Source organism: Diadema antillarum, unplaced genomic scaffold (assembly GCF_040938485.1).
Source record: "Diadema antillarum isolate AM-2024a unplaced genomic scaffold, OU_Dant_1.0 scf00000128, whole genome shotgun sequence".
NCBI classification, from domain to species: Eukaryota; Metazoa; Echinodermata; class Echinoidea; order Diadematoida; family Diadematidae; genus Diadema; species Diadema antillarum.
This window is the reverse complement of record NW_027271017.1, coordinates 4,579,233-4,592,907: the sequence shown is the minus strand read 5'-3', so window position 1 is coordinate 4,592,907 and position 13,675 is coordinate 4,579,233. Positions and strand designations below refer to the sequence as shown.

Below are 13,675 nucleotides of genomic sequence, written 5' to 3'. Positions count from 1 at the left end.
GTCTAAGTAACGCAAAACAGTAAGTCCTCTAGGGATAAATGTCCTTGATATCACGCTGTGGAAAAGTAGGACGGAAATTTCAAGATGGATAAAAGCAAAGAACGAAAACACCATGAAACCTGCAAAATGAAACACCGACAATGACGGGGAAAAAGAGAGGGAAAACTTACCCCGTTGAAATACTTGATGAGGAGCTGGCTTGTGACCTCGTTAGCACGTCGGTCACCGATTGGTTATCCATATCGACATCGCTGCCATTTTGGAAGGTGGAGCAACATTCGCATAGCAATGGGGAAGTTGGGAAGGGGAAAGAAAATAACAACATCAATGATAAATTAAGATCATTTATTTGAAGATCATAGCAACAAAACAATGTAGCCCAGAATATGCAGAACACGGTAACAGCGCATGCAAGGATAACAAACAAGATAATAATGATACTTGTACATCTCTTTGATTGGAAAAGTAAACAAATGAATATAAAAAAGAGAGAAAAGCAGCAAATAATACCAAAAGCCGAGTGCAAAGACTTAATGAATACATATACCCTCATCGTTCCTTTGCCACATGACTGGTTACATTGAATCTGCTGCGGGCATTGGAGCATTGGGCATTGGGTTCCAATGTTACGGGTAAAAGGGTCTAGGAGGAAAAAGGGGGAAAGACTAGGCGTGGCTATCAATGCACCTATCATTCACAGGTGCTCTGCACTGAGAAAATATTGCATATTCTGGATCCATCAAAACCAAAATCCTCCACATTTGGCGTGTTAATAATGCCACGCACATATCTCTAAATTCCCTCACGAGACAAGAAAACATCAAGGACTAGACTCCATTGCTCTACTCAAATGAGTAATTCACTAACACAAAAGTTTCACTTGGAATATTCATTTCAAAGTTAAGATCAGTCATACAAATTTGTATATTTGTATTAAAAAAAAATCAGTAATCAGCATCTCCCCCACATAGAAACATTCTAACTACCAAGAAAAATATGATAACTACCCTTGAATATTTTTCTTCCCTTCTCTATATGAAAGACAATTTATCTACTGATACTTTCTTGCTAAATCAAAAAAGAGATGACTAACGTGAATGAACTAAGCTCAGCTGAAGAAAAGTGTGAACGTGTATGTGTGTGTGTTAAGCACTGCAAAAGCCTACACAGAAAGGTTAATGATGACTCAAGATATGTTGTGTACACTCCTTTCTCAATGGGTTTGCACAGGTGTGTACATGTAGCTTTCTGCACTACTTTCGCCTACTGTACAATGAATACAGAGTGTGGAAGTGAATAGAGATACAATATCCCCTCATAAGCCTGATTCACAATCAAAATTCTCCCAATCACTTTAACAATACATGTAACTCCAAATACCACTTTTGATCTCCACTTAAAATTTTCATTACCATCTCCAACATGCTTGTGTATAATGTCAATGCCATTTTTGGATGGTGGTCCTTTTCAGTGTTTAGGTACAGTATAAATCTTCATATTGGATTTTGCTATGGTTTGGGTCAAGCAGAAAGACACACTATGCTACAAGCCTTTGCTTTCATGAATATTCAAAAGGTAAAGATAATGAAGTCATGAATAATTCATGATCCTTGTCATTCATGGCATATGAATAATTCATGTTTGTTCTCTTTGTGTCAATATATGATCCAGCCAATCACTGTGCAAAAACTGAGGGAGAATGCCTGGATTGATCCATTCATGCCACGGGGGTGTCTTCTTTGCCTAGAAAGTTTGACTGTTTCCATTATCAATCTTGAGACAGGCCCTGTCAAATTTGTAATTTGTTGCTTTGCTTTTCGGAATTTATAAGAGGAAGGCTGTATTACAACGAGGGAATCTTACCACAGTTTCTCCCAAGAACTTTCATTTCAACCGTCATAAATTATGTTCCCCCCTCAAACTCGCTTCTTTTCTCCCTCCTCTAATCGAAACTTGCATCAGAAATAATCCTTTTCTGAAAAATACATCTATCTTCCAGCAGCTTTGGCCAGGTAAACCAATCCAACAAGCAGAGACCCAAATGAAAAGATTTGGTTGTTGAGTATTCGCTGTTCAGAATTTGCAATTGTAACAGTTTGTCAGAATGTTAAAACTTTGCCACAAGGACAAATACAGCTAATGAACAGCAACGAAACAGACCAACAAGTGCTTGTCAGATCTCTGATGCGATTATAGTCTGATCATGAAAAGATGTAAAAATATGATTCTAAGGTGTCAACTTTCTCTGAAAATCCACTGATGCTGTAATAATTATGTCAAACACACCCAGTGCTAAGTCTTTCAGCTTATTTGTTTGTTTTCAGAAAGCAGCAAATTACAGCAGTGAATCTAATAAAGCAGCAACAAAAGGTTAGAAGAGCAGCGTAATTGGAAATCATATCGAAAAAGAGTAAGAAAAACTTGCAGCTGCATCACACCTCAGCCACTAGTCCCACTCATTCAAACTAGTGTGGCAATCCTACAGCTGAGATAGTAGCTATAACTATGCACACATACAATACAAACAAACAATTGTATATGCCATATATTTCATGGTGGTTATACTGACACAAATCATTCAAGTCAACTTTTATTCTCGTAAGACCAAACAATTCACAAAAATATTGCCTTTTGTAAAACAAAAGCAATCAACATTCTCTCCAAAATGGGAAGTTCTCAACCTAAAAAGTTAACACTCGCTTCTCATTCCATGATTTTCGACTGCAAATTTATATACTCATAAAGTTGCCTTATGAGTCTTAGTTAGCAAGAAAAATATATTCCTGAAATATATGGCATACACATAAATATTTGATAGAGTATTAATAGCTTCCATGAAGCAGGGCAAACTAAAGAATATGGTATATGCACAGCCACTGACGATAATTGTTGTGATTAAAGAGTTAGTTGCACTTTTGTACTGTTAGTTGCTATCGGAGATAGGAGCACTAAATAGTGTATAAGTTGCGAAAAAAAGAATTAAAAAAAAAAGAGAGTGAAAGAAATGCATAAAGAAGCCAGAGTAAAAAACAAAAACAAAAACAGAAAACCCCCCAAAATAAATAAAACCTAAATGATGATGATGATGATAATAATAATAATAATAATAATAATAACAATAATAATCATACTAATAATAATAACAATAATAATAATGATAGCATTCACAAGATCATCTATTTCATGTGGCCAACTGGCCTTCAACAATGGTCTTAAGGGGTCAGGGTTCAGAGGTCAGAGGTTGATTGTAAGAAACAGAGGTCAGAGGTTATTGTAAGAGGTTATTGTAAGAAACTGTACAATATGGCATGGTACTGGTCTGCTTTGACTTTAATATATCCCACAACAAAACTCCCACCTTCTGACCTTTGACCTTCATAAAATAAATGACCCATTCTTTAGCCTAACCAAGGAATGGCAGCGTAATCCTGATCTTAATTGTATCAATGAGGGCGATATGGCAGTAACAATTAAATCAAATTAAATTATAAAGTAGATTATGATTACTGGGTGAAGAGTGTCTATGATTTCTGTGCAATGTTAGAAGTAAATAGAAGCGTGGTGTATTGTGTGTAAGAGGAGGGTAATGTAGAAACCTTGCTATTGTAATACAGGTGCTCGCAGGCATAAAGCACTAATTACTATAGTGAGTGCAGAGACCCCCCAAAATATGAGTACTTAATACATATCATATTATGTTTATACATGTACAGTGTGTCTATATACAGTGTATGTTTGTGCTTGATTTAGTGGCTTGACCGCTGTTCAGTGTGGTAAATATTATCTGACCGTCATAAATTGCAAAATCTATATTCATACGCCATAGAAAAAAGAAAAAGAAAAAAGATCTTGACAGATCGATGCATGGAAACTTACAGGTGACGGGACACGTAACAAGGAGGAGAATAAGTTTCAAAACGCAAAGAGTAGACTGAATAGAAAGTGGTGTACATGTATGTGAGGACGAATAAAGCACTGCTACTAATACATTGTATAATATGTATACCACACAGGTTAGCATTGATAGAGCAAATCGTAATAATCCGGTTTAGTGACCAGCGGCTATCATAATGACCGGCAGTGTGCCTGTGAGTCTGACCGCTATAAAAGCAGCTCTCCGAACAACACTTCTTCACTGGTCCCATTCCTCTCCCATGCGCGCCTCCTTACCAGCAACACGGCGTACCGAGAAATGGCCATATAATCGTTTCTGTGTGCGGTCAGTCAATGCAAACCTATGAGGGGAACCGTATTCCCCTGCCCAACATTGGTCTCAACGTTGGAGGTGTAATTGCAGTTCACTTTCTTTGTCATCAGCGTATCACTCAAAGCTTACATCTGGGAAAAGTGAGGCAGGAATGTACCCTGCCTAGCTCCATCAAACAGTCTTTTTGATCTGCTCTATAAACTAGTACCAAGCAGTGATATTGGTACTTGGATGCAAAAGGAAAGAGTGATAGATTAGAAATACACTGTCCCGAATAAAACCTGTTGAGGATGGACTGATTTTGCTATAACACGCATTTCCCATAGTATTGTCCTGCTTGAGTATTCTCAGGACCCGTCTTCACCGGGTTAAAGTGATACGAAGTAAGCTTCATATCATTTTTTTTTTTAGCAACCAGCTGTGGTACCGTGACCGTTGTGACCTCAGTCTTGCCAACATTTCGCTGGATTGCTGGGCATGCATCAGCAAAAAAAGCCAACAAGCCAGCATTCCTCTACAGAGAGTGGACTGGCAGGAGTATTGAGTACATTAGATCTCGCCGGAGGGGGAAGAAGGGACCTCGCGAGCAACAACATCTGGCAAATCCCACGATTGCACGGCCCTTCGGGGGCTCCGTTGGGGAGTTTTCGTACCGCAGACACGATTCATCCCTGATTACATATTTTGTTTATACCGCCAGCAAAGAAATCATGCATACTGAGATAGACGAGACTCAGGCATTGCAGACCGCCCCCTCAAAAAGCTTGCTAAAACAGCCTCTACTGCTAGTCTACCGTAAAAAGCATATTTAGGAGAGTAAAATATCTAAAAGAAAAAATCAGGACTTGATGACAAACCCTTGAAAATTCTCCCAAATTTCATGACGTTCATTCAAGCTTCATCCTCCTGATTATAGAAGGGTTCCAAATTCCACTTAAATGAATACTCTACAGCAAGGAATTTTTGCGGCGTGAAATTTTTGCGAATTGGAGCCAACAGTCGTTTTCACAACATGAAATCTTCGCGAATTGCCACTGGCATTCAAATTCAATGCATATGGTGTAGACAAGAACTTTCCAGAGCATTGTAATTTTGCAAATCTCGACTCTCGCTAACATCTCTGGTTTTACAGTATGATATCCATCAGGGAGTTAAAAAAAAATGTGATACCAACTTTAAATATCAAAATCTACATTTGGCTCCCTCCCTCATCCCCTTCATCCCCCCCCCCCAATTAAGAAAGAGGACGAAAACAAAAGAATATAAGGTAAGAACACCCTCCAACCAATCATTGTGGGGTGATGGAAAATACTGAACACTGAGAGGTATTTTTCCATAGTCAGAGAAAGTAAAGTAAACAGGAGAATCCCTTTCACAAACCAAAACGTTTGATAGTTGTGAGCTGAAATTGAAAAAAAAAATTCTTTTGGTACCTGAAGTCATCTTCAGACATTTTTGTCCCCCCGTTTTTTATGGGTAACTTTTACAGGGAAATCCACCAAGTTCTCTATACAGTCTAAGATGTAACTTTTGCACATGGCACAACCTCAGCATTCTGCTTAAATAAAGTTAATGATTACAAGTAAAGTTTGTCAGTATTGTATATAATACACAAACAGTATAAATATACCTCTACCACCAGGACTAGCACAGTTATGAAGAATCCCTCTGCAAACATATTTCTATGCACTTTTAACGCCAATGCTGTCACTTTTTGTTGTTGCAAGTCTGCACACAAACGTGACTCGCACTCCTCGTAAACGTGTATCTCGAGTCACGTTTGGCCAATGGCAGGTCAGAGGTCACGTCACGCTCAATCCTGGGAATGCGCTTGTAATCTCCAAGCGGATGTGTGCGCAAACACTCAGTGACTCTGAATTCGTCTGGAAATGCATTTCAGAAATATGATTGCAAACAGTTTCTCTCATAAGAGTGAAGTCCTGTTAATAATGAAATTTTTCTTCTTTTTTTTTTTTTACTACGAAGTAGCATGCAGATTAGGGGAGTTCAGCCTCAACCACTTCTCGAAAGCTGCTAAAAGGTACACAGGTATTAATGTGCCACCGCTTTTAGAAAAGTTACGAAAGAAGTCTCGGCTGCGTCACATGAAAGGATTGGGACAGGCGCCTAGCTATAGAGGCTAAGTGTACAGTGTAGCATCATAGGTGTCGAAAAAATCTGTTAGTACACGTTGCCGGGGACACACAGCAAAGCGAGGGGGAAGTACAGGGTAGAACAGAGACAAAGGAGGAGTATATAGCGGCCGAGCTGTCTCACGGAAGAAACCAAATGCAGCTTGGAAGACAATGAAATGTTTGAACTTTACCTGTTTCTATTGGAAGGAACACCAAACAGAGGCCACATTGGAGACAGGGAGATGGTGAAAAATGGGTGAACCAAGATTAAAACAAAAATCACAGAAAAACCACCAACCAAAAATGAAACAAAAATCCCCAAAACAAACTCAAAGGCACCATATAAAATATACAAATTTGCTACATTAAGATATATTTCAAACACACAAACATATCCATATAAATGCAATAGTGCACATTGCAAAGTGTACTATCGGGCAAACATTACATGTATGTACATTGTACTTAGCTCTTTTTTTTTGGGGGGGGGGGGTGGGAAAAGAGCCTTAATGACCATGATAGTCTACAGCCTTATGCAAAAAGATGAATTGTACATACATATACACTGTGTTCACAAGTATTTATATCTATAGCTGAGAAAGCAATGAAACTTGGCATTTTTAAGAAATTGAACATTTGATATCAAAACTCCTACCAGTTAATGTCAAAAGAATTTCTGGGAACGTTTCAGAAGTGGATACTCTTAAAGCTCATATGAAGCGTAATACTACACTGTTTGGCAGTTTTGAATTGATCCATTGTGCTTAAATTCCTTGTTTCTGGCACACGCTTGACAGCAAGTAAACTTGGAAGTTTGATCATCTCGTAGTTGTGTACACCTAGCATCTGCACTGTGACCCTTACGGTCATAGGTTTTTCATTTTTTTTTGGGGGGGGGGGGAATTTAGTAGAGCAAATTATATAACATTGGAAAGATTACAATCAGGAGAATTCGACAAAATTCCAGAAATTAAATAACAAATGAAATTGGATGTACAGGATTTTCAACATGCTCACATGATGACTGATGAAAGAAATGCATCACAAGAAATATATTTGTGATTATCATAATCGTATTCATATCATATCATAATCATATTGGATATCTTGATATCATCAGCATTCTCTACATCTATTAGCAAGATTATAGGAATATAATATTAATGAGAATTATTTTGCAGAGCATGTGTATAATCATAAGTCAAATCCCCCTCCCTCAACCCCAGACTGTTCACTATTTTTCACTGGCAACTATCATAACTAAGATCAAGTAGTGTAAGAGATTTTAGTTTACAAAGAACAGTAGTTCAAAATATCCATTTGATAAGAATATTATCCTATTAAAACTGTTGTGTGATTTCCTTCTACAAAAATTCTAACTCTACCATGCGAGGTTTGAAAACTGTTGTTAACAAGCAACTTTTTCTATGCTTTTAATTCATTTGAGAACACTGCTGAAAAAAACTGCACGAAAGAGATTATAGTTTTATTTTTTTTTTTTTTACGAGAAAAAAAGTAATGCACAGATTTTGGCATGCCTGTGTGTTTATAAATTCCCGGGAATTTTCTTTCACCGTTTGATGGTCATTCGACATCCTCTAACGTAAATAAGAGGGCAGGGCTATTGTGGCAATTCAACGACTATTGGAGAGTGTACTGTGATGACGTCACACTGCTGGCTACCAGCGAGTATCTGCCGTTGCAACCGGACGTACCGATTCGGTTTAATGCCTTCCTCTTCTTGACGTTTGTTTTTGCTGCTTTTGCGGTGTTGTTTACACTGTATGTCAGAAACTGCCTTAATTTCATACTTCAAATATCATTTGTAAGTTTTACCAGCTTTCACCGGCGAGTATTGAACGGGGTTATCCCATTTTGGATGGCAACATGGCAGAATCTCCAACAGAAATAGGCTCTCCTAGCAACGTCCGATTTTGACGCTCGCCTTTGATGCACGGCAGTGTTTGATGAAAGTAAGATTAGCAGTATCCGTAGGTTAAAAGTTTGCATTGCCCAGTTTTCATATGGAAAGGCAAAAGTGAGTGGAATCGTATAAAGGCATTTTATGCCCTTCATGTACTGCCATGTCTGTCTCCATCTACACATGTAATATTTTTCATGTCAATAATAAACAAAAACAAGAGACCCGCGGGTCTAGCGCTCACCTGAGTATCGCAAGTTCACCTTTTACGCAGTCACTAATCTAAATTATTCACAGCTCTACCAAAATTTGACGAGGCATTCTCAAGTGGAAGATGAAAATGTACAATAAGGGCCCAATTTTTTCAAGATTCCTTAATTTGGGGGAATTGGGGCCCCCTGGGGCCCTCTGGGTGGGGCATGGTGCCCAGTTTGATAAATTGAGATCCTGACCACCTAGGAATGCTACCTGCCAAGTTTGACAAAAATCCATCATGAGGTTTTCAGGAAGAAGATGAAAATGTACAATTCAGGCCCCCATTTGGACCCTTCCAACCACCCCCCCCCCCCTACCCCCAAGAGGGGCACCCCTGGATCTCCTATGAACAAACTTGAAACTACAGTCATTAATGTACTCACTCATAGTATTATCTCAGCTCTATAACTTCTGATTCTAGAGAAGATTCTTTAAGATTCCTTCATTTGGGGGGTTTGGGCCCCCTGGGGGCCCCCTGGGCGGGGCATGGTGCCCATTTTAACAAATTGAGATCCTAACCCCCTAGGGATGCTACCTGCCAAGTTTGGTGAAAATGGGTCATGGGGTTCTCAAGAAGAAGATAAAAATGTACAATTTAGGCCCCATTAGGACCCCTCCTCACCCCCCCCCCCCCCTGGGTCCCAAGGGGGGCACCCCTGATTCTGCCATGAACAAACTTGAAACTACAGTCATCAATGTGCTAACTCATAGTATTAACCTAGCTCTATCACTTCTGGTTCTAGAGAAGAAGATTTTTGCGGATTCCTTAATTTTGGGGGGTTTGGGCCCCCTGGGGCCCCCTGGGTGGGTCATGGTGCCCATTTTAACAAATGGAGTTCCTAACCCCCTAGGGATGCTACCTGCCAAGTTTGGTGAAAATGGGTCATGGAGTTCTCAAGAAGAAGATGAAAATGTACAATTTAGGCCCCATTAGACCCCTTCCCCACCCCCCTCCCCTGGGTCCCAAGGGGGGCACCCCTGATTCTGCCATGAACAAACTTGAAACTACAGTCATCAATGTACTAACTCATAGTATTAACTTAGCTCTATCACTTCTGGTTCTAGAGAAGAAGATTTTTACAGATTCCTTAATTTTGGGGGGTTTGGGCCCCCCTGGGGGCCCCCTGGGTGGGGCATGGTGCCCATTTTAACAAATTGAGTTCCTAACCCCCTAGGGATGCTACCTGCCAAGTTTGATGAAAATCGGTCATGGGGTTTTCAAGAAGAAGATGAAAATGTAAAAAGTTTACGCACGACGCACGACGGACGACGCACGACGGACGACGGACGACGGACGACGGACGACGGACGACGCACGACGCACGACGCACGACGGACGCCGGACGAAGGGCGATCGCAATAGCTCACTTGAGCCTTTGGCTCAGGTGAGCTAAAAAAACTTTTTCCTACTAGAGGGAAAAAAAAGCAATGATAAAATTAAACATAAACTTCCTTATCACACATTTCTCTCTAACATTTACATATTTGCATTATTTTTTTTTCCTGTCTATTCCTTGGCATAATCAAATAGTTCTTCCCTAATTCACAGAATCTAAAATGAAAACATCCCAGCTTGAACTCTTAATATAAACCTGAACATATTTTTTAAGGGGGGAGGGGGAGAGTGAAAGAAAGAGCCCCTGTAAGAAGGCTTTGTGATAAATTTGCAATTGGATTGACAGCATAAATTGTTCTTTATGTACATTCTATCATAGCCCATTACCACTGCTACATTTCATTCACACAAATATTTACACGAAACACAGTATATGCATCTACTCAGGCCTTATGTAAACTTCGTCATAGCATACTGTATAAGCTCTTATTTTTGCGTGCAGATATTTTTCGCGGATAAGCAGGTCACGGACATTTTCGCCAGATGTTGTTTTCGTGTATTGACACCGAGGCTATTCAAAGTGCACTATTAGCCTAGCGCATGGCAACATTCTTGCATGTTGTTAAATTCACGGTCCAACAGTCATTTGCAATTTTTGCAAAAATTAAATCCTCGCAAAAATAGCAGCTTATACATTAAATGACAAAAATCTAGGGTTCCCTTACAATACAAACAAAAACAAACCAACAAACTGACAAACAAACAGACAAACAAAATAAATGGACAACAACATAAATGAGAAAGAATAAGGGGGGCTTTTTAAACAAGAAAAATAAAACAAAATGACAGAAAAAAAACCCCCACGAAAACGTGACTTACTCGGTGTGTGAGCCTGGCTCGATGCTGCGCACACGGCCACACACACGGTGTCGAGTCACGGGACGAAGATGGCGCACATTAACACAAGAATCATTCGTTTCCACATTCACAGGCAAGGGGAGGTCACAGCGCCCACGTGTCGACAGGTGGAGTTTACGGTTATCATTTTGTTTCGAACATTTTTTTTTTAAATGTTTGGTGGGGTGGGGCGGGGGGGGGGGGGGGGTACGGGATTGAAAGAAAAGAGGAGTAATTGAATCGAACGAGAGAATAAAAGACATACCAAAATAATAACGGAGTGAAGAAAAATCAAGATCAAATGATATACGGATAAAGTAAAACAAGGACAAAAACGCAAGACCAAAATGAATACAATCTCACCGAACAAACTCAATAGTCATTTCGAACATGACATTACAGTTCTGGTGGTGCGATAACATTAGCGGTTTACGTACAACAAGCATTACCGGTAATGAAATAATTTTTCACTGATATCACGAAGTCAAAGTATAACACAAATATACAACAAAACAACAAAAATATCAGACATTGTCAAAATTATCATTCTAAATAGGTAGAAAACAATACACAATGCAAAATAGGTAGAACAAAGTAACAATGATTAACTGTGGCCTAAAGAAGTCACAATTTATTCCCTGGGACTGACTGCAGTCGCTACGCAAACACGTCTTAAAAAATCAATCGTAATCCAATGCCATACACATATACAAATAGGTGTATGCTGGACATGTTGTAACATTGCATGCTACAGTTTGCTACAATATATATATCTGTATATATCGATTTGGATTTCATATTTCATAAGATCAGCCCTATTCTTGCAAAATTAGGACAGAGTCAACCCCTTATCAAGTACAATGTAATTGCAATATGATGAATTACATGTACATGCTATGTGACAACTTTACCATTTCAGCGTATATTAAGGGGAAGAGTCTGACCCGCTGATATCATTGAAACACAAGAATAAAAAAATCAACCAGATTCAGCGAAAGTGATAAATGTACAAAATGAACAGTACCATCCGACATAACGGCCACGCAAATAAGAAGCTGATATGAAAAACAACACACACACACAAAACAATAAATATGACCAAGGACCGGAGATGATTGCACGACTGACCGTGGAGCAACGCGGCGTGAGACTCGCACGGACCGCATAACGACAAAACTTCTGGGAGAGACAACTCGAGGACTGGCAGACTGTCTGTCACAATGGCTACAACTCAAGCCTCCAAGCTGCTCCGCAATGTGCCACTCATTTTAGAAAAAAAAAATTAAAAATTGCGAGTCGACCAATATACAGGTGTACATCGTATGCCTGAAACTCATGAAATGGTGAAATGTTGCCTCCAACAATGCAACCACGACGCTTCTAGCTACCTCCACTGTGGGGCGATATGCCCAAACTTTGACTCTGAATAGGACGACTGGAAATTTATTTCTTATTCTGTTACCGCTGTTCTCGATCCCGAATCGAACAAGTGACAAAATTATTCTACAGGTCCCAACTTATGACATATTGTGTGCCTGGAAAATGGCACAATGCATGCATAATAGTCCCATGCATTTACCTAACTGAACAAAAAAAAAAGAAGAAGAAACTTTGTACTTCATACAGACTTGCAGGAAGCCACACAGATAACTGCTCCCTGGAAAATCAGAAGTCATCATCCCCATAATATTCACCTCTTCATCCTCCAGAACAAAGATCGACTATAAATAAAATCCATAAATTTTGTTTTCCATAGTTTGTGATCGACACCGACCACATTCGCTGCTGTCTTTGAATGGATTCGGCTTCCTGTTATTGGTACAAATTTAGCATTCTATGATGAAATGCAGATACAAGAACGAGACAAGATGGACACTTTGACGTATAATTAAAGCAACTCATCCTCTGACATACACATGTAAGGTTTCGTCAACGTAATGAAGGGGGGGGGGTGGGGTTATAAATACAATATGTCATCGACTTTTAAAGTGCAGTACCGAATAATACCAAGAGTGGGTAGTTATTCGTGGCGATCAAACGCAATGATGAATCTAGAAAAGAAATAATAAGTGACTCCTTTTTCTTCCGGATGGGGGAGAAAAAAAAAAAGAGAAGAATCTATAAGGAACTGTGATTATTCCATCATTTATCATGCAGTGTCTGCAGCGCTCTAGAACAAATTAAACATTTGTGCGCAAAATATCTGCGAGATTTTGACATTCTCACTCTTACATTTTGAAATAAAGGAGATTATGTTCAAACGAAAGTTCAGATGCCTAGAATTCAAAAGCAACAAAGGAGACATGCTGTGAGCGGGAAATTGGCATTTCACTGCATCAGGGCAGAAACCAGATTCTCCCTTGTCTTGCAGTGATAAAATCAAAGGTGGACTTTTAGCGTCTGTGGTAAAATGTGTGCCATTCCATAAACTGACCGTCATGTACCCTCTAGCCTTTCGATCTGAAGTCGCAAAGAGGCGAACCATGCTTTCACCCTGGTCTGCGTGGAGGAATATATGGGGATTACGCCTCTCTCGTTTCTATTTAAAATTTTTTTGGGCTGCGATAGCCTTCTTTCTGAAATATGGACTTGTCTGCCACAACAGACAAAAAGGGATGGAAATATTCCGAAATGAGTTGCAGAAAACACACAGCCAATATCCCCTTTCAGTTACAAAATTGGGCGACTCTGAGGCAACTTCAAGCAATTTGAGAAAGAGGAATCACATCCATTCTAGACTATACAGGGGCACATTTCTTTTTTTCTCATTTTTTTTTCTGTGTGGAACAGCGCCATAATTGACAGCTTCATTCATGACTAGGCATTGCCTTATTCTTGGCAGAATTACAAATTCCGTGTTGTCAGAAAAAAAAAAATGGGGCGGGGGTGGTTCCTGAGACATTTGGTGGAAGGGTATATGACAG

The 13,675-nt window shown here is 39.5% G+C and overlaps 1 protein-coding gene across 1 annotated transcript in view; it reads right to left on the bottom strand.

Annotated features, from left to right (window-relative positions):
- The window catches only part of LOC139720496 (rho guanine nucleotide exchange factor 11-like), a 219,763-nt gene that overhangs the window by 1,192 nt on the left and 204,896 nt on the right, over positions 1 to 13,675 (bottom strand). The window contains exon 28 of the mRNA XM_071631850.1: positions 171 to 251. Within this exon, the coding sequence (XP_071487951.1) occupies positions 171 to 251 (81 nt within the window). The remainder of the gene's footprint in view (positions 1 to 170; positions 252 to 13,675) is intronic.